General features: G+C 51.7%; 1 protein-coding gene across 4 annotated transcripts; it reads right to left on the reverse strand.

Moving 5' to 3' along the window:
- Positions 1–321: 321 nt before the first annotated feature.
- TRAIP (TRAF interacting protein) lies at positions 322–20550 on the reverse strand. Of its 4 annotated transcripts, none has more exons than XM_069028281.1 (16): positions 20322–20550; positions 19093–19150; positions 17763–17846; positions 13786–13825; positions 11073–11200; positions 8455–8549; positions 7744–7857; positions 6758–6845; positions 5170–5259; positions 4872–4960; positions 3998–4153; positions 3749–3797; positions 3096–3221; positions 2520–2570; positions 1474–1575; positions 322–608 (listed from the first exon to the last, which is right to left on the reverse strand). In XM_069028281.1, exons 1-16 carry the CDS (start codon positions 20417–20419, stop codon positions 579–581), a joined length of 1398 nt encoding a protein of 465 aa, XP_068884382.1. In that variant the 5' UTR covers positions 20420–20550; the 3' UTR covers positions 322–578. The 4 variants fall into 4 exon arrangements, with proteins under 4 accessions (XP_068884382.1, XP_068884380.1, XP_068884383.1 ...); XM_069028279.1 differs by having other exon boundaries at positions 322–1149; XM_069028282.1 differs by lacking the exon at positions 322–608 and adding an exon at positions 1059–1185.
- Between the last annotated feature and the right edge of the window lie 406 nt (positions 20551–20956).

Here is a 20956-nt window from a genome sequence, read left to right on the forward strand (position 1 = left end):
CTCTGAACCCTCTCCTGTTCCTCCAAACTCTCCCCCCATTCCACTGAATTCTGCAGTCAGCCTCAGGTGATAACAGCTCATGCTCTGCAGGGCTTTGCCTTGTCCACTTCCCTGGGGATGGGCATCACTTTCCACATGGCCTCACCCCACCACTGTCCTTCCCTGCACAAGGGGCCTCTGTCTCCCAAGGGCTGGCACCCCAAAGATTTCTGAAGGGTTGAGCACATCCACCACCCTACCTTCAGCACCCAAGCTGAGACCTCCACCCTGAGGTGCAAGAGGGTGGAAAATGCTCAGAAGCCAGTTGCGTTAACAAGCGTGCACAGCAATATATTTTATTCCCTAAAAGCATAGTTTCAGCCAGTGCAGGTACTACAGATTCTGGCCTGAGGCAGCTGGAAATAGGAAATGTCAGATTTGTGCAATAGAGTGCTGTATTAGGTGCCTCACCACATCTGTTCCTTGCAGCTTGGACAGCCCTGCTTCAGGTGTGGATTTCTTGTTGCATGGCTCCAAGCTGAAGAACCCAGACAGGTTCAGCCCCACCAGTCTTCCCCTCCCCTGAAGGGAGCCATTCTTCAGCACTTCTCCAGGCCATTCCAAACCCTCTAATCACAAGGCAGAACAGTTACAAAATAACAAAAATACTCTACAATCTTATCAAAACATAGGAATTAACAAACAAGTTTCCCACCAACATGTGCCATGCACAGAGGTCACACCAGCACACCTATCTCTGCTTCCAAGTGGAGCAGAGGCTCACCCCAATACTTTCCTCCCCAGTCAGCAGTTTCAGTGCCAAGCGTGCACAACCCATTCTGGACTTCATGGCCCAAAACAGGACAGAGCCCAGGCCCAACTGTGGATCTCCTCAGCCCCCACAGGCCTGTGGTTGAGGGACAGTGTTTAATTTGACAATGAATATACAGACACTCCACAGCCACACAGGTTGCTCTACACACTTCTTCCTCCATTAAACTTTCTTGCAATTATTTACACCAGGCATGGAGCTGGTCCAGGTCCCTTCTCCCTGCTGCTCTCAGACTGACATCCCAGACACTCGTCCTGCACCTCCTGCTTGTGGCTGCTTCCAAGAAGTGCAGTTCCACCTGGTGCCAGAGAGCCCAAAGCAGCAGCAACTGCAGAGCTCTGAGGAGGCCAGAAGGCAAGAAAACCCTGTTAATTCTGCATGAAAAAAGGAGGAAGGAGTGGTACAACAAGGAGGGCAACTCAGTCCAGGCACTAGCCAGAGGCTTGGCCTCCTGTTGGCTTGCTGCAAGGGCAGGATTCTCCACAGGGGAGCTCATCTCACCCACAAAGCAGCATCAGTGCTTTGCAAACAGTACCCCAGGCAGCGGTGGCTGCACATCGCCTCGTGCCAGGCTCTGCGCAAGTGTGCTCTGCCCTGCAGTCTCTTCCAAGCCTCTCCCAGGAAGGCAGGGGCTCTCACAGCAGGAAAGTGTCCATTCTGACCTGGCTGCTGCCGGAAGAAGATGCAGAAGGAGCTGCAGACGCTGGTCTGGAGACTTTCTTCTTGCTCCTCACTGATAATGGACGGATTTCTGCCAAGTTTGTCTGGAGGTAAAACTGTCAAGGAAAGCACAGATCAGTGCCCTGGGAACACAAGTGATCCAACACCTGCTGCAGTCCAGCCTGAACCATAGACCTGGGACCCAGCCACACATCTGCATCCAAGGAAGAACTCCCTGCAGGACAGGATGGGCTTTGCTACCTTCTCACAGCAGCAGAGCTCAGACACACTCCCATCCCATGAGTCAGGGAACATTTCCCAAACAGGGGGTTTGGACTGGATATTAGGAAGCATCTCTCCACTAAACAGGTGGTCAAGCATTGCAGGCTGCCCAGGGAAGTGGTGGAAGTCCCTGGAAGTGTTCAAAAAACATGTAGATGTGGTGGTTAGTGACATGGGTGAGTGGTGGGCTTGGCAATGCCAGGTTAGTGGTTGGACTCTCATCTTAGAACTCTTTTCCAATATTAATGATTCTATGCTATCCCCTTGCACATAAAACAGCATTATAACAGCATATCAATTCAAGTGGCAAGACCTCCTGAGCCAGGACACTGTGCAGGTAAAAGCAGAGCAGCCAGAGCCTGCAGCCTCTCATGGGAGAGCAATCCCAAGGCAGGAGCAGCTCCACACCCACAGGGTGAGCTCAGCCCAGCCACTTCTCACCAGAGCAGAGCAGCAACATCCCACAGGAATGAGGGCTCATGAGGGTTCAGGCACACAGCCAGCAACACTGCTGCTATAAGATCTCAAGGGCACAGGCAGTCCCTGCAAATTGCACTGATTTCTAGCTGATGTGCTCCTCTGAACCAGCCACAAGTGCTCTCAGCAAGTTCAGGTCCTTGACGCCTTTGCCAATTTGTTCGGCGAGAAATCAGATCATTCTTTGAGGATCCCAAGTCCATTTTTTGTTGACTGAGACTAAAGAGGAGGAATAGAAATGAGGTGCCCACAGCACCAGTACCGCCACATAAGCTCCAGGAAAGGATACTGGCTCTATGAACTTTGTCCTGCCTCCCATGCCATCGTAGCCCGTCCTCACCTAGGAGAGAAAAACAAATGAGCCTGGAGCAGCACACAGAGCCTTGGCTACCTCCCCTCATGCTGGTTATGGGGAAGGGGGAGTCTTGAAGACCACACATTCTGGAGAGGGGTTAAAGGTACTTGGAAACACTCAGTACTTGCACTAAGCCCTCACTTTCGGAAAAAGACTCATGGGTAGAATAAAGTTTGGGAATATTGGGCTACTTTCTGAGACAACCCAAGCAAGGCTTAGGATTTTGTCACTGGGATGGAGGAATACAAGGAGAACACCCTAAGCTCCAAGGAGGTGGAAGAATAGGATATTGAGAGCCACTTAGTCTGCTGCCAGGAAGGGAATGAGCATCTGTCATCCCTGGAGCTCTGCAGGACTGGGAAGTAGCCAGGTTGTGCTCCGAGATTTATTTTCCACACACTGTATGTGGCAAGGTAAAAGCGTTGTTTGCTTCCTCTTGCAGGGTCAGTTCAGGACAGAGGTGGCAGTGCCAGGCCTGGGGACACTCACCAACTGGACAGTCATACTTACAGAGCCCATGTTCTTGTGGGGACCCCACAAACTGCCCAAAGATGGCTTCTTGGAGAGAACAGAGTTCCTGATGTATGCTGGCAAGAGTCCTTTAAGAGCATCATCCTCCAGATCATCTGCCCTGTTCTGTCCCACAAAATAACAAGAAAAGCCCTTTAACCAGCACAATCTGCTGAATGGAGTCCACATACAGGCAGCACTAATAACACAGACATATTTAAGATAATGGTTACTGCCATACCATATGTCAGGCTGAAAACCAGCAGCTTCCAACCTCCCAACTGGGGCTCATGTGGAACAGTGCCCAGGAGGCAGGACACTGCCCCCAGTAAGGCTGGGAGAACAGCCACCTCAGCTGACCCCACAGCCCTTGTGGTCAGCTCCAGGCAGTGTTTGTGAAGCACATCTGGGGCAGAATTATCACCAAGAAGCACGTGGGTCCCCACCCTCCCTTCTCCTGCCCAGTTCCAGGAGGCCTGAGGCAGCAACAGTGTTTTTTCTAAGAAACCATCAAGGAAAACACTTTGCAGCACAGACTGGTTCTATAGATGGGCCAGTCTATGGCCACAAGGGAGAAAATGGATTCTTTATCCCAAGCTCGTTAACAGCAGAATCAAAGAGGCGATACAGAAAAACCAAGATTAGTCCTTTACCTCCACTGTTTCCTTCAGAATTTTCTTCGCCAGATTTACCACAGGAGGCCTGTAAGGAGCCCAAGGAACAAATCAGCAGAGATTTATTGTTCAAGTGGAGCTGGCAAGGACGGACAAGGCCAAGCAAATGACGACAAAGCTTGCAGCACGCCATCAGGCAGCTGGAGAGCTATCTGATCTCACACAGCAACTTCCAAAGCACTGAGACTTTGATCTCCTTTAGAAGCAGAAAGAGGAGGGAAAACTCACAGCTTTTTATCCAGCTTCTGCCTTTTTGTAGTGCCAAAGGAGGATGTGCAGGGCTGGTGTTCAGGGGTGTCCACATCATAAGTAGCATCGAGATTGATCTCATCGCTGTGGGACGGGCGGTGGAGCTTCGGATGCTGCAGTTCCACAGGAACAGGGCTGCAAGGCCAAGAAAAGCATCAGTCACCGAGCCACCACCTGCCACCCATGGGAAGACAGAGCTGCACCCCATGACATTGAGTGCTCAGACAGCAGTGGCAGCAGGAGCAGAGCCCTGTTCTGCTTACATGTCAAAGAAAGGACAACCTGAACCCCAGAGTTTAAATTCAGTGTCCCAAATTACTGCTCCCCCTCAAATAATGAGCGCTGTGACAGCAGCGCCCAGAGCCCAGGAATCACACTGGCACACTGCTGCTCCATGGACACAACCCAGCTTGCTCTACTGGGGTAATGGCATAGGCTCCTCAAGAAAGGCTGGATAAAAGAAGATGTCATTTTTCAGGCTAGATTTCTCTGCCTAGCTAAGATCTTTGGTCCCCCTACACCAGGGCACTCTCATCACCAGGCCAGCTCTAAAGCAATGAGAAGAGCAGCTTTAGGGATGTTTCCCAGGCAGGACACAGTGACAAAGACTTTTTCAAAACCCAGGCCATTCCTCCATCCCCTCCTGACCCAAACCCTCCAAGACACAGACTTTTTCTATGTGTGTGACATCATCTTGTCAGCCACAAGGAAAAGGACACAAGGAACAAAACAGCCATACTTCTGCAACACCTGCCAGACTAGCACTGCTTTCTCAGACAGTCAAACTGTCAACTCTTGGTTTGGAGCTGTCACCTCCATGTCAGTACTGTATCTGAGGATGCAGCTCACGAACCTTTCAAAGACTAGCCGACTGAGTGTTTCCCTGGTTACAGAGGGGACCTTCAGAGTATCCTGCAGGATGTCTATCTTCTTCTTCAAACTCTGTAGAGAAAAGGGAAAGCAGATAGTGAGATAAGGAAAGATTTAGCAGTAGATACTTTGCCCCTTTTCCATAAATCAGCATCAGGTGGAGCTCAGAGGTAGGCTGGGAAACTTAAGCCACTGAGCAAAAGCCAGCATAACTCCTGCCTTTGCAGCTGCAGACCAGTCTGCAGTAACTGGCAGCTGGCCATGAGGAATGATATTCTCACCAAGATCTCCTTGTCTGCATTCTTCAGATCTTTCTGTGTGCTTTTTAACTCCTCCTTTGTCTTCTCCAACTCTGAAGTTGCTTTCTGCAGCTGCAGAACACAACAGAGTGTGGGTTACAACACCTGGTCCAGGGGGACTGCAGAGCCCTGTGAGAGCAGCATGCTCTGCACCACATGCTACTCCCCCTGCTTAAGGGCTCAATTTTCCTGTGTCAGTCTGCCCAATCTCTCCTGTATCAGCACAGTCCAATCCCTACCCAATTCCACAAGCTGCCTGCAGAGGGATCTCCAGGGCCGCTTTGCCCAGCGTTTATGCCTGACGGCAACAGTTTTTCCCTGCTCTAACACTTGGTGGCTGCGTTCTGAATTCCTGCAGGATTTTGGACACACCAGAGCACAGGAATTAAAAACCACAGGCTGGAGGATGGCTGTCCATCAGCGGTACTGGCACATGGACAAGCCTGATTCAACAGGGAAGCATGCCAGGAGCAGGGGTCAGGAAGTGGACTGCTACCACTTCAGACACTTTTGTGGGTGCAGGAGTCTGGGCCAGCTCATGGACTGTGGGTACAGTCAGCTCTCTGTCAGCCAAGCCTGGAGCCCCCTGTGCACTGACTCGCATCCTCCTGACCCACACTGGCCATCACAGCTTGGGTCTGACTCAGCCAGGAAAAGCCTAATTCCACATTGTGTAGGGGTTAACTCCTCTGGGGAGCACAGCACAGCAATCTGAAAACCTTCTCCATTTGAGGGGACAACAGCTATGGCTGAGTAACAAAAGTAGGCCAAATCCACCCACAACTTCTCACTTTGTTGGCTTAGACAGAGGGATGCCCCAGGGAACACCTGTGCCTTGGGGAGCAAGGCTACATACACATGCTTTTCACAGGGATGTGCTACCAGAACAAAGAGAGTCCTGCCTGAGCTGAGCTAACAGACCCCGGCCAGGCCGGGAGCAGGGGGAGCACAGCAGCAGAGGCATGTCAACATCCCCAAGCTCTGCACCAGCTCAGGACCAGCCCAGGCAGGCTCTGTGCAGGGCCACCTGTGTGTCTTCACTGTGCTTTGGGAACCTCTCCTACCTAGGCACAGCATGAAGTGGGAGCCCTGGCCCAGTTCAGTTGGCTGAAGGCACAAAGCTGGGTGTTACTGGTTGTGCCAAGCCAGGACTAAGCCCTGCTCAACTGATACTGGCTCCAAACCCCTTCCCACTTCCTTGGGGCCCAGCTCTGCAGCAGGAGGAGCTGGCAGCAGTGTGCTCAGCAGTGTGGCCGGATGAAGGAATTGCTACTTCCAGAACCCAGTGGGAGCAGTGGAGCACCTGCATGCTGCTGCCTTCCAGCACAGGCTCCCTGCCAGACTCTGGCTGGCTCTGCACATGCTGCCCCAGCGAGTGCTCTCCTGACAACAGCCCATGAGCTGCTCACTCACCACATCACATCCTGACCCAGAAACCCCAGCCTGACCCTTTCACACACTTGTACTGATCAGAGTGGGAGGGGGTCACTGCAGAGGCCTTAGGCCTCAGTTATGGACAGGGATCTACAGACCAGATGTCACCCTGGCAATTCACACTCTCCCCCTTTACCTTGTTATTGACAGAAAACAGCTCCTTCTTCAGCTTCTCTGTCATCTCACCAGAGATCTTCCGAGCCTCCTTCAAGTTCTCGTATTCCCTGCAAGGAGACCCAAAGAGGCACGCTGTTTGTAAGACAGTTGAGCCAGAACTGCTCAGAGGCAAGCCAAGACCCTTAAATTGAAGTTCTGGACCTGCAGAGCTACCAGCAAAAACCCAGGAGACACAAAGCCCTTTAAGGAACAGAGACGAATGCACCAACACTGTGTCACACATTCCATTACACCACAGGGGAGAAAAAACCTGCACAGGATACCATGCTTGAGTCCACCAGCAAAATGGGAACCAGAGATATTTCAGTTGCCAGTGGAAAAGACAGACAACAGAGCACAGCCTCCATGCTGGCAGCAAACAGGGGACTTTGCTATAAGTGACTTTTCAGAGACTTCACACTACTGGCCATGCACATTCATTCCCAATTACACCACAGGGACACTCGCCTCATTACAGCTTTGTACCAAAGCTGCACTTATTCAGCTGCCATCAGAACAGGCACACAAAAAGCTGTGTTTTTTCCCAGCAGGACCAGATGGATACCCAGGTAGGGGAGGGCAACAGTGCAGGCTCGCTTTGCCAGAGGCCACAGCTGCACAGTGCAGTGCTGCAGAGGGCACAACCCAGAGCTCCGCATCCACTCGCTTTCCCCCGGGCGTGAGAGGAAAGCGGAGGGAATAATCATCATCACTTCATAGGTGCACTGACAACTCTGGAGACAGTTCCCATGGTGACACACATGTCACTACAGTGACAAGAGGAACAGTTCAGTGTGACAGGCCCCAAACTAGGTCCCCAGGATCTGTCAGTCAAAACCCAGTGGAAGCCCTAAGAGGTGGCAAGAGCCCCACAGAGCCCATGTGCCTGTCAATGCTCAACAGAGGGTTCTCCCTGGGCACCCCCAGGACAGCACCAGCCAGCTGTGCCAAGCCTGCAGCACCTACTTTTTGAGGGAGACACAGTAGATTGCAAGCTGCTCCACCGCTGCCTGTCCAACTCCCATCTCTTTGATCATCTCCTCCACTTCCGGGCGCTGGCTCTGAAGCAACAGCTCAATCCTGCACAAAAAAACCCACAAACAAAAACATACCCTCAGCTCATGAATCACAAACAGACCTGGGAAAGAGACAAAAGCCCTGCTTCCCCCTCAAGGAGCTGGTGCAGCCTGAGCTTCTGCTGCAGGCGCTCTGGGAGAAGAGACATAACTGCCTCTCCCCAAGCAGGGCTTTTCACTAGAGAAAAGCAGCACTACTTGGACTAGAGAAGGGGCAGCTGTACACACATACTGTCATGAAACTGATGCCCAGCTCTTGGTCCCTATAGCCCTGTGGCTGACTGTGTTCCTGAGCTGGCATTCTGCCCCACCATCCTCTGATAACAGAAATGGCACATAGCCATGCTCAGTGCACTAGAGATGAGGCCAGTACCCTGCCTTGCTGCTCTTTAATGAGAGCAGCTGTCTGGAAACATAGCAGGGGCAAGAGCACAGGCAGGCAAGGGCAGCTAAAGCAGCCATTTCCAACCTTTCAGGTAAGCTGGAAAACACATAGAGGTGGGTGTTGCAGCAGGCCCAGCAGGACCCCTCCTGCCGTCCCCAAAAAGGGCAGAGGTATGCAGCCCAGCCTGCAAGGCCCAGGGAGCACCCCGGGTCTCACCGCTCCATGGTTCTCAGCTTGTTTCGCAGCCGACGGGCCTCCTCCTTTGAACTTCTGTTATCCTCCTGCTGCTGCTCCAGGAATTTCATCTGCTTCTGCAGGGAAGCAAGCACACACAGACCGTTAGTAAGGCTCCAGGGATTGTTGGAGAAACATCCTGGCTTATGTGCACTGCCAGCAGCTGGGAGCATACATCGGCTCTAAATGCTATCAACCACCTCAGCAGCCCAGGATTATGGAGAGTTGAGCTCCCTCCCACTGTATACCCCAGCTCTGCTCTCCACAGGCACAGCAGGGTCTCAGCTAATCACAAGGCAAGGCTGGAGCTGAAACCATGCCGTAGCCCCTCTCTGCTGGGAGCACTGGAGGGGCTGCACAGTGCCCTGTATGCAGCAGTGACAATTTGTTTTTCAAAAGCAAAGGAGTCCACAGCAAGCAAACCTTGCTGTCGCCTTCCCCTCCGTGCTTCAGTCTTCCAACTCTCCTTGCCACTAGCTGCTTAGAGCATAAATAGGAATGAGTGGGTCTCTTCTGGGAGACCTCAGCCAAACCAGACCCCCACCTGGGCACTTCTCTCACCTGCTGCAAGCCTATTGCAGCCATCGCCTCTCCAGCTCTACAGCAGTAACACAGAATTTCAGCTGAGCTGGAAAAGCACACATCTGCAGTGTGGCAGAGGATGGGGAGAGCTGAATTAGCACCGTTCTGATGCATCTGTGCTGTCTAGGTTTGTGTGTGCCTGGGCACCTTGCACAGCAACTTTGAAAAACTCTGGTTTCATCACACAGCTGACTCCAGGGAGAGGCCTGGCAAAAGATCATTGCCTTGTAAAGCTCCTTCCCACACAAGTTTAAGGATTTTATCCACTTCCTGCCACAAAAACCAAACAGCTGTGAAACCACTGGGAAGTTGAGGAGGGACAGTGTTGCAGGCTCATGTGTTACTCTTGCTTAACCGGAGCTTGTCTTTGGCTTTCCCCTAACCAGAACTCTCAACACTTCAGATCCTCACAGCAGTGGTCAGAGCAGAGTCCCCAACTTTGGCCAGCCTGAAACAGCAGCAAACTGACAGTGACAGCAGAAGACAGGACCAGCTCACAGCCTTAACCTGCGTCACAGCAAGTTAAGCCTGTATTTTCACTGCAGAAGTTTAGTGCTTTAATCTTTAATGATGCAGTTTAAGACAGCGCTTGGCATTCAGCTGGGAAATGCCGTACACTACAGAAAAGATACCTCCAGGTCTCTAATCCTTCTGCCCTGCCCAGCTTTCATTAAAGGGACTTAAGCATACAGAGAGGGTTTTGCAACAGGGAAGATAAGCACAGAGCCTCCTCCAGAGGTGTCAAGGCAGGAAAACCAAGCACTGAGATGCTGAGTTGAGCAGCAAGTACCAGCTTCCAGTGTCACAACTATTTCTGCTGAAGTAGGGGGCATCAGAAATATCCTGCCACTGACCTATCCAGGATCACACCAGCATCTATAGCACGGCCAAGATCCAGGCTGCCTTTACATGCAAGCAGATTGGATATAATCCCATGGTTGAGCAAAAGCAGTTGTCCTGGCTCACACTGAGGCCTGCCTGGCATTAATTCCTTACTATGTCCTGATGTCAGGTAGACCTCCCAGATGCTTCCTCCCAAAAGAGCCCAGCTGCAGATGGCATACAGCAAGATAGCATCATGACACATCTCTGCCCAGGCTCTCTCTGGGCACTTGGCCTTGCAGGTCAAGAAACATGATGAAGTTCAGGATACTGGGTTGGAGCGCTTGGGAAGTGCAGTAGACACCTACCCCACCTTTCAGCCTGCACCCCACCTTCACACAGCACAGACTCTAACCCTACCCTAACCTCTAACCCTAACCCCAGCCCAGCACCAAGGCAAAGCTGCTCCAAGACATCCCAACAAAGCTGCTTCTGCTCTTACCCTCTTCCTGTTTATGCACGGTACATGACTACACACTGAGTCACTGCACGCTGAAACACAACAGGATTATTTGATCCCTGGACTTCACAACATTACTAACCTAACTGAGGCAAAGCCCTGGCAACAGAACAGAGACAGGAGAGTTAGCTGGATCAGATCTCACTCAGCTGAAGCCTGCAACTCCCCTTCCATATTTTTCAGTTTGATTTCTCCCCCAGTCAAAGTAAGAAACTAATTTTCCTTGAATCCCACTTGGCCTCAACCCATTTCAGAAGAACATTCTACCGCAGGGAGTCAGTGTTTCAGCAGCGGGGTGCTGGGCTAGTTCCCACACTAGATTCCTGCTACCCACCTTTATGACCAGCACTGCCACTTCATTAGCGAGGCTCAGCCACATTCCTCAGGCTGGGCTGGCATTTCTCCCTCACCAGGGACACCTCTGCCTTGAGCACCTGTACACAAACCACAGGCCTGTAGGCTTTTTATGCCTCTGAATCACCTCAGGCAGAGCACAAACAGGACCTCGAGTCCAGCAACAGCACTTGCTTCAATTAATCAAACCAAAATGAAAACCCAGGCACCAAACCCGAAATGCCAACAGCACAATCTCTTTATTAGCAGGATCTGAAGACATCTTCAACAGAATTAACACTGACTGCATGATGGTTAGTCCTGCTGGGGACAGGAAGGGTACCTTGAGAGAGGAGCACAGCATCTCTGTCTCTCCCACCACCTTCTGGAGCGACTCTATTGTGGCATTGCGCACATCCAGAGTGTCCCTCAGCCCGTCCACAACAGCCTGGCATTCCCTCTTTTCTTTCTCTGGAAAAGAAGAAAGAAAAAGGTCATGGCCTGGTAACCCAGACTCCAGCTGCACCACAGCAGCAGAAGCACACAGACTGCTTGCAGGCTCCGCTTCAGGCTGCCAGGATTTGGCCATTCCTGGAGAGAGCCATTTCTCTAAGTGCTGTCTGTACCAGGGTCTGTACTGAGCAATTGCTTCTCTCAGTGCCAGCAGGCTTCAAGATTTCTTTACTAAAGATAAAAAATTCCCTTTAATAGCTTTCCAGTGCCAGCCCTGCTAGCATTAAGATGATGTATCTTAACTCTTGTGTTTTCTCAAAGCCAGGCTTGCACAAGGAAATAATTCCTCTCGAGTTACACCAAGCTGTCATAGAGCTGGAGAACAGAGCTTTGTATCCAACCTCTCCACATGGAACCTTGTGTGTCAGGAACCCCTTTGGGGGGCCATTGAAGTGGTCCAAAAGCTGCTGCACATGCCCTCACCAACCACAGCACCTACATCAAAGGGCAGGAGGCAGTGCTACTGGGACACTGTAGGACAAATGACACCTTAAGTAGATTCCCCAAGTGCCCACTTTTTGCAGGTCACAAAATCTTTTGAGTCCTGCTGCCCCTCCCCTTGGCAATCCAGGAGCAAAGCACATGCATCTGACCACCAGAGAGAAGGTGGTGGAAAACACCACCAGATTTCAATTTGTTTTGTGGAGACAAGGGAAGAACAGCTCAGAAAGCAACAACCACCATTAGGAGCTGCCAGACCTATGCAGGGAACAGACAGCATCACCGAAAAGCTCAAAGCAGCTGGGTAATGAGGGAAAGCAGGAACCCCTCCACCTAACCCTGCTGAGAGCAGGGTAAAATCTTCAGCTCAGCATCTTCGGTCTTTGCTAAAATCACCTGTGGCTCCAGCCTGGCAATAGTAGAGAGCCAAAGAAAGCCTTTCCAAAAAGCTTGTTCTCCTTGCAAGCCATCCAGTTTCAAATTCTGCCTCCACATCCTGTGGAAGCATGACCTGCAGTGAAGCTCCACTGTTCAATCAGGGAGTAAAAGAGCCATGTGGGACCGAGGAACAAGAGAGGAATGTGTTCCAGCAGAAGCACGCGGGTAGCTTCTCCATTGATCTGAATAACCCTTTCTCACCAGAAGCAGTGCCTGGAGATGCTCCCTTGCATTTGCAGGGACTCCACACCCACCAAAAGAGTTAGGGCTTCCCCCTCCTCCGTTCCCAGCTGCCCAGAGGCAGATGGCAGGAATCAAACCCCCCCGTGCAGCAGGAATGAGTTTTCAACTCATTCAGAGTGCCTCCCACAGAGCCTGCTGGGTCTGCTCAGAGCTCAGCACCTCTCGAGCCATTTGCAGGCTGATCAGAGCCTGGCAGCTCCACAGCTCCTCTGCAGCGCACACAGCAGAGCACAGCTTCACGTGGAGAACTTATACACAGGAACCAGCAGAGAGCAGAGTACCCACAGCAAAGGAGGCAGGAGGCGGGAAGGAGCTTCGCATTTCCAGTATGAAAAGAGAATGGGACGGGGAATGTCAAATCCAACCTCTACTCACCAGAAGCCGAGAAGATTAGCAGGGCCTTCAAGCAGTTTTTCTTGGATAATATCCTAGCAAGAATCCCAGCCACCTTCCCCAGAAGATCTGGCTCTCTACCAAGTCACTAAACTCAACCAAGCTGGCAGGAGAACAGGCCTCAGAATAGAGACGTGCAGACCATCCAATTCTGCTCTCAGGCTAAGGACTGAATCCTCAATCTACTGGCTATTCATGTCTGTCTCGTGCATGCAGGGAACACAGAGGAAAGACAACTCTCAGGGCGTGGGTGAGCCCCCAGCATTCTTTAAACATTTTTTTTTCTCCTTCTGCTAGCATGTTTTAGGATTTCTGTCACTTAGACTGACATTTTCCTTTTGCTGCTCATGACTCATGTTCTGATGACAGGCTGCCTACAGACGATGCTTAAAACCCATCGACAAGTCTCCAGGGCTTTTGCTTTTCCTGCCTCCCTCAAACATCCTCTAAAATTAAAGATGGGAAGATGGAAGTGCGCACACACTGAACTCCGTCTGCTCTTCGCGCGACACATGTGGCACTGCAACAGCCAAACAAACCCGAAGCCTTCCCACTGCTGCTTTTGGACACCACTTTCACCCTCTCTCTCATCTGCTGGAGGGAATGAGCCTTTGCCATATGCAGCTGTGAGTTTCCCAGCAAGCAAACCAAGGCTTTTGCTTTCAAGCTGGCTCCGGATAGAGCTGTGCTGCAATTTTGTAACCTTGTTATTAGGAAGGGGGCAAAAAAATTGCATCTTCTCGTTTAAACTCACAGTGAGTTCCTGAGGTACAGCAGACCTGGGCCAGGCTGTGGACTCAGGCTCTGTTATATAAGCTTTGCACAGCTTTAGGTGTCCTCGCCTCAGAAAAAGCTCTGAAGAAGTTGTTCTAGCAAAACAGTTTGCAGTCTGAACCATGCCCTCAGCTTCAGAGAGGGGTGGCCTCTGCACAAGGGTTCCTCAGACCTGGGCAAGCCACCTGGCACAGGTAGAGCCCAGGACCTGCCGATTGTGGGCTGCCAATCCCCCGCAGGCAGCTGGAACTCACCTTTCAAGGAGAGCTGGGCCTTCACCTTGTCCAGTTCATTCTGAAACACAACACAGAGAAACCCATTAAGAAATGCCCTGCAGAGATGCTTTCACCAGATCTTAAAAAGACCTAAGAGGTTTCTCAGTGGGACATTTGGACCAAGCAGGTACTAAGGAGGGAACACGAAAACAACAAGCACATAGTTACAAGCCCGGACTATCACAGGGAACGGAAAGAGCACCTCCAACTGGCATTCATCAGGGGGAGAGGAGAGGTTTGCAGCTCTGTCTTAGCCTTGTCAACCTTGTGTTTCTCACACTGTCAGTCATCCTGTTTTAGCTGAATAATTTTTGAAGGCTCTCAGGGAAACACAGGAAGTCAGGCAAGAACAATTTTTATAATGTTTTACCTAAACAAGGCAATAAGGCAGGGATGTTGCCAGACTAACTGGATTGCTGAGAGTTCTTTAAACTGAAGTGAACTTTAATCAGATGCAGGTGGGAGACAAGGAGGGCACATCTGAAGATCTGAAAAGGTAACCAAGCATGCACTCAGACATGCTGACAGACACTGAACTCACTGCAGTTTGGGATGCTGATATGAGCTAACAGCTCAATTGAATGGCTGGAAACAGATCACTGAGAAACCAATCCATAACACGCCAAACTGAGAGTGCACAACATCTCCTGGGTACCACAAGGGTCTGAGAAACATCAAATATTTCTAACGCCTTCATCAAGGATCAGAAAGAGGCAGAAAATGCCCTGTAGTTTAAATTAGAGATAATGAAGTGATATAACTTAACACTGGCAAATAGCCAAAGGAAATGTAGAAAGGTTAAAAAGAGAGGCTATTTATATCTATATATATATTTAAAATAAAAACCAGAGAGAAATATATGCAGCAAAGAGTCAACAGAAGATGACTTAAAAAGCTGTGTTAGAGAACTGCAGAGGAAAGCACATAACAAGTCAGGCAAGAACTGCAGTGGAATAAAACCACAATAAAATGCCAGCACAGGCACACAAATCTGTGCAACCCAGAATGCTACATGCAAATCTGAGCCTAGAATAGCACCAGCAGTGACCACGGCTCTGACGGGACCAGAGTGAGGCTCTGCTAGTGACAATAAAGGCAGGAAAGAGAATGTGGGATGTACAGCTTGGTAAGCAGAAGGGACTAAATGCAAAGCCTAGCAGAGCTGACTGGGATTTGCCCCAAGGGGCACAACTGCTGGAGGACTAATGTGGAATTAACTCTGCTGCAGGAACTATTCTGAAGTAGCTTCCTCAGAGTCCTATTCAGGAACGATTAGTGAGCTCACAAGATGGGCTAATTATCATGATAGCAAAGAAATCCTGGGCTACTGCAGGCTGCTATGTAACATCACCTCATTCATCAACTTAATCTGAAATCCCTCATCCTCCACCACAGCTCCTAAAAGCTGCTCCCAATTTTCTCTCCTCTGAAAAAAGCTCTCCTCTCTCTGCCAGGCTGAGTTACGAGAGCACATTTTCCCAAGATCAAACGAGTATATCCTGACCACAAACAGACAGCTGTCCTCCAAGGCTTCTACCTTCCCCAGCAGGTTTACAGGCAGGAATCCTCCCCCACCTCCTCTTCACCAAGCTGAAATCTCCTTCAGAAGAAGAACTCTCTGCTCCCCAGATCACAAGCAGCTCTTGACAGACTCACTGAGGTGTTACACTGCAAAACTCACCCTTTTCCTGCTCTGGGAACAGCCACATGGAGACTGTTCTGCTCACTAAGGACCATCTTTAAAATCAAGATAGGTTAAACTGAGGTTCAGTAATGAAAGAAATGCATGGACATTGAGCCTGTGGTCTGCAGCTACTCAAGAGATTCGGGTTCCCACTGGTGTTTCCATTGAAGTTTTCGCCTGGGGGTGGAAAGCAAAGCAGCCCCAGCACTCCTTTGGCTGAGAGTGGCAGCAAGAGTGAGGAACAGCAACAAAGACAATTACTGTTCAAAAGATAATGCAGCTAATTCTGCAACAACAGGAAAGGGTTTCAGATCATGAGGGAGCTCTTCCGATCACTTCACTGGGTACCAAAGACTGGTTCTCAGAAGAGAATCCCAAGCTTGCCTCCCCAAGATGACAAGCAGACCACAGCTACACACTTTACTTTTCTAACACATCCTTTTCATGGCAGGAGGCCAAATGCTCATTCCAGGACAGCTGTGGGCTGCATGGATACAGCTCCAGTTGATTACAGAGATGAACACCACTCTGTGCCCAGGCTCTTGGAGGCAGTGGCTCATCACAAACCTTGGATTTTTTTTTTTTTTTTTTCCTTCAAGTGAAATTGCTTCTGGCTGAGGATGCCAGCAATTCTTATCTCATCCTCTGAAGAGCCTGGGTTTGGCCCACCATATACTTGCTTTGAACTGCCTGGCCAGAATCAGACACTCCATCACAGACAGACCTCCCACCTAGATGGAAATTAGTCGTTCACCCATTGTGAACAAGGCATCTGTATTCTTAAGGTTCTCCATGTCCTCCAAAAACGAGGCAGCACACCACATGAAACTGGTGACAAACGCAGCAGCAACCTGTACCAGCGCACACAGCAGTGAATACCCACACAAGCTAATGATGCTGATTTACCCAGAAAAGTATTTGGTTCTTTCTGCTGGTGACCTCGGTGCCCTCATTAAGCAGGCTGTACACTGGGGCTAGATGCTGCTCTGACAGACACACACAAGATTTATAGGAGCAGGAGGAATTACCATTAAGCTTGCTGTGCATGAGCAGCTCCACAGTCCTGACCTCGAGCAAGGGAGCAGCTCTGCACAGCCTGCCTGGAGCAGAAGGCTGGGGGAACCCATTTTGGATCCTGGGGCAGGGGTGAGAGGGAACAGGAAGATTTTCTAGGACAATTCTCTCCAGGCAACCCATTTCCGAGTCACTCATCTCATTACACTCGTGAGAGCGGATCTCTATACGTACGAAAGGAAATGTTCATCTGCTGCGAGGGCACACAGCTCCCAGTGCCCAAGGATGCTCCTCCATTCCTCAGCACACTTTGGCCTTCAGTTTCGTCACTGGCAGTTTTGGAGAAAGACAGTGCTACTGACATTCTAGTCTGGCTGGCTTCATTTTAAAGACATACGAAGTACATATAGAATTGTCATGGCAACTGTTAATTATGGTAATTGCTGCACATGCTGCTTCTAAACACAAGAGGGTACAAGCATCCTGTTATACCAAGGTCAACTGGCCACCCTTTTTTTGGAACAGATAATTCCAAGACAGAAGGAGCCATGTTTCATCCCCACTACACAAAAAACACGGAACAGCCACTCTGTATTTATCCCTACTCACGCCCAACTCTCCACACCCAAAGGTGGCACTTGGAGCACACCACCCAGCATCCCAGCTCCAGCCAAGATCCTGCCAGGACCCAGCCTCCCCACTGTTCACTGCTGCTGGTGTGGCTTCAGGCAATCCCTTTCCTAATCTCTCTTGGGGAATCATGACTTCATCATCACACTGCCCCACACCCTTCAATCTGCACAAGCATCCTTCCTGCACAGAAGGGAGGAGGGGGCACTTCCTCCAGCAGCCCCTTCTTTCCAGAGGGGTTAGCAGGGCTCACAAGCAACTGAGCCACAGGTACCAGCAGCAATTCGCTGCATCTGGGATTTCCCTTCTTCTGCCTTCGGGAACAGCTCTGTACCCTCATTCCCAAGGGAGAAACAGCAGTCTGATGTGATGCTGATTCAGGAGGCTTCCAGGTAAAGCGAGAAATACAAGGAAGAGCAGGAAGTAGAGGAGGCTCCTGGAGTCACCACATGGGATTTGGTCAGGGGGAATGCTAAATCACCACAGAGACTGATATGCTTCAGGTCAGAAACATGAGCACTGCAAACTCCAGCTTGGAAAGCACCTGCTGGCAGAGGACCAGCAGGCCAGGCCACACTTCCAGGAGGCTGAAGCATCACATGAGGAAAGAACCCTCCAGTCACGTTACCTGCAAGGTCTCAGCATCCGGTGCTGCTTGCTCCTCCAGGGTAACATCAAAAAACAGCTTATTGATGATGTGTCTTTTGCTGACCTAAACACAGGAGACAGAAGAGTTTGATGGGCACAAATATGGCAACAACGGATATGGAAGACAGATGGAGGGGGAGAAGGTACCGTCTTGTGACAAGGCCATGAAAGGCAAATCAGATCACGTGTTTGACACCATTAGTGGCGATGCTCTGCTTTGGCTCAACAGCACAGCAGCAGACCCCCCACTCAGTTTCTGGGAATGTGACTCCAGCCAAGCTCCTGAGCCGCAGCAGAAAGATTCAGACATTTCTGAATCGAGCGCAGTCTGTTCTCTGGCAGCTCAGGCCCAAGCAGCTGATGCTGAGCTAACATGATGCCAAATCCTAAGACAGAAGTACGTGCTGCTTTCTGCAGGCAGAAGGTGCTGTAATTGAATTTGATAGCTCTCCACACCTCCCCCATGCAGTTACAGCTTTGTGTTTTAAGTATTATATACAGTCATGACACCAGCTAATTGCATGGTTACTGCCACATAAGATGTTATTTCGCGATAACTCCATGGTAACCCAGAGATGTAAGAGGCAGAGAAGAACAGAGGGAATCAACAAGTCAGGGAAGGAACAAGGGCCAAGACCTCGAGAGGAGGAAAGAAGCACGAACAGAGAATAAGCCCAAGTAGCAGCTGGCTGAAAATTTACATCTGAGAGCAAGGAAACATCTCCTGCAGCTGCTACATGCCAAGACCTACTGGCAGCATTAAGGCTGGTGACACAAGGGACTTCAAAGAAGTTCAGGTCCCTGTTAAGCCAATGGAAACCCAAGCCTCAGCTTCCTATCTCAGAAGCAGAGCACATCCTTCCCTCCCTCCCCAGGTACTGCTTTTCTCAAGGGAGGGTCGAGTGCTGCGGAGCCAGGAGGGGTTGTAAGGCCCACGTGCAGCAGAACGGGCTGTTCACCTGACAGCAATGGGCTGGGCACACCAGAAACACAAGTCAGGTGTCCCTGTTAAGCCCCTGCAGCCCCTTCTGTCATCATGCCAATACTTACCCAGCCTAAGTAAAAGCTGTGGAAACCCAGAGCCCCTTTCTAAAGGAGCTGCAGTGCAGATAGTGGCAGGGCACCCTCAGCCCACTGCAACCAGAAGGGATGTGGAAGAGAGTTCATCCTTTCAGCCTCTGGAGAGCCCCAAGTGACAGAAAGTCCCTCTGCTTTCTACCATGAGGCTTTTCTGGCATCACCCCAGGCCACGGCTCCCTGGTGCCATTGCAGAGCACCATGCCACAGGTGTGCACAGGGGATGGCTTTACCTGGCTTCTGCACTGCGGGCATGTCCGGCTCGGTGCAGTGTCAAACCACTGGATGAGGCTGAGAAAGAAAAGGAAAACATACAGTAAATCCTTAAAATTCTGGAGCACTGCTTCCAGGGGCCATCCCCCAGCTCCCCAGGAGAAGTCAGGATGTGACTCCTCATTGCACACTAAAGCAGAACCGTAACCCTTCAGTCCAGTGCTGGGGCTGACAGGAGCGCCGTGTTCCACACGCATGCTCCACCCGCATCTCCAAGACAATTCCTGGCAGAATTTAGCATGTGAGCTTATCTTTAACAGGGCAGAGCTTTTGTAGAGCTCAGATCTCTCTGGGAGACAGGCTTTGAACAGCCGCAGCTTCACAGGAGCAAGCGCATCCGCACACAGTGTGGCACAAGAGCTGCTCTATCAGGATGTGACAGCTGAGATCCCAGCCCGGTCAGCTCCAAGGGGTGCCACTGAACATGGATCTGCGGAGCGAGGAGCACCGGGCTGGGCTCTGCTCTGAGATGACGAATTCAAACCTGCCGGGCTCCCCAGGAGAGCCACTAATGCATTTTGCAACCAAGCCATCACATCACACTGTAAAGGTTTATTTTGGGAGCAGGGTAATGATTTGGAGCTGGCAGGTTACCTTTGGAAGCTCTTCCTGCTCTGCTGGCTGCTGAAAGAGAGCAGGCCCGAGCAGCACTGCTGAGTGAGAAGTGACAATCACACCCGTGGTGTCTCTCCAAGCTTGTTAGCCAGGAAAGCAAATGCCCATCCCCTCCCCACACAAAGTTTATTTCCTCAGAAGAACCATTTCCTTTCAACACAGACACTTGCAACACAGCAAGAAAAGATGGAATTGCCAGGGAGGCTTCACCATAATCCAACACCTCTCCCCCCAAAGGCCGTGTGACACTGGCTCTTCCGGAGAAGGGAGCCTGCAGGCAGCACAGTGGCAGAATCACAGAATCAATTAGGTCGGAAAAGATCTGAGATCATCGAGTCCAACCTATGGCCCATCACCACCATGTCAAGTGCCACGGCCAGTCTTTCCTTAAACACCTCCAGGGACGGCGACTCCACCATCTCCCGGGACAGTCTGTTCAGACGCGTAATCAGCACAGCCCGGACTGCTGCGGCAGCTCCGTGAATTCCTCAGAGCCCTCACGCGGGGCCACAGAAGGTGCCCGTGGATGAGACCCCACGGCCCGGCCCGAGCCCCCGCCCGCCCCGGCGCTCACCAGGCCTGGTGGAAGGTGTGCCCGCACGGCACGGCCGCCACGTCCCGCTCGTTGTCGAAGAAGTCGGAGCAGATGGTGCAGTGGGCGCGGATGGGCATGGCGGAGCCGGGGAGTTCGGGAGGGGTTCGGGAGGTCAGCGGAGGTTAAGGGGAGTTCCCGAGGGTCGCAGCCCCGGGACCGGAGCAGCCGCGCGGCCCCGCACGGTTTAAACGCGACCGCGAGTGCGCCGCTTCCGGCCCGCCTCGGAAGTGACCTCAGAGCTCCCGCTCTGGGGCCAGGGGCGGGGCTGGGCTGAGGGGGCGGGCCCGGTGGGGCGGGGCCGGGCGGGGCGGGAGGGGGGCCGCGCCCCCGGGCCCGCGCCCCACGGAGCCCAGCGATGGCACCCGGGATCCCTCCCGGGGACAAGCGCTAACGGGGTCCCGCTGCCCTCGCCGCCCGGGCAGCGGTGCCGCTTCCAGTCCCCCCCCGTCTCGCTCAGCCCCGTGCTGCCGGCACGCGTGGCAGACCCCCGGCCCCACAGAGAGACTGGGCAGGCGGCGCTGGTGCTGTCTCAGTTTGTCCTCAGCGGGGTCTTTATTTGCCAGAGAGACAGCGGCGGGGCGCGGGGCGGCGGCGGCAGCCGCGGGCAGAGCCGG

The sequence above is a fragment of the Aphelocoma coerulescens genome, chromosome 12 (assembly GCF_041296385.1).
Source record: "Aphelocoma coerulescens isolate FSJ_1873_10779 chromosome 12, UR_Acoe_1.0, whole genome shotgun sequence".
Taxonomy (NCBI): domain Eukaryota; kingdom Metazoa; phylum Chordata; class Aves; order Passeriformes; family Corvidae; genus Aphelocoma; species Aphelocoma coerulescens.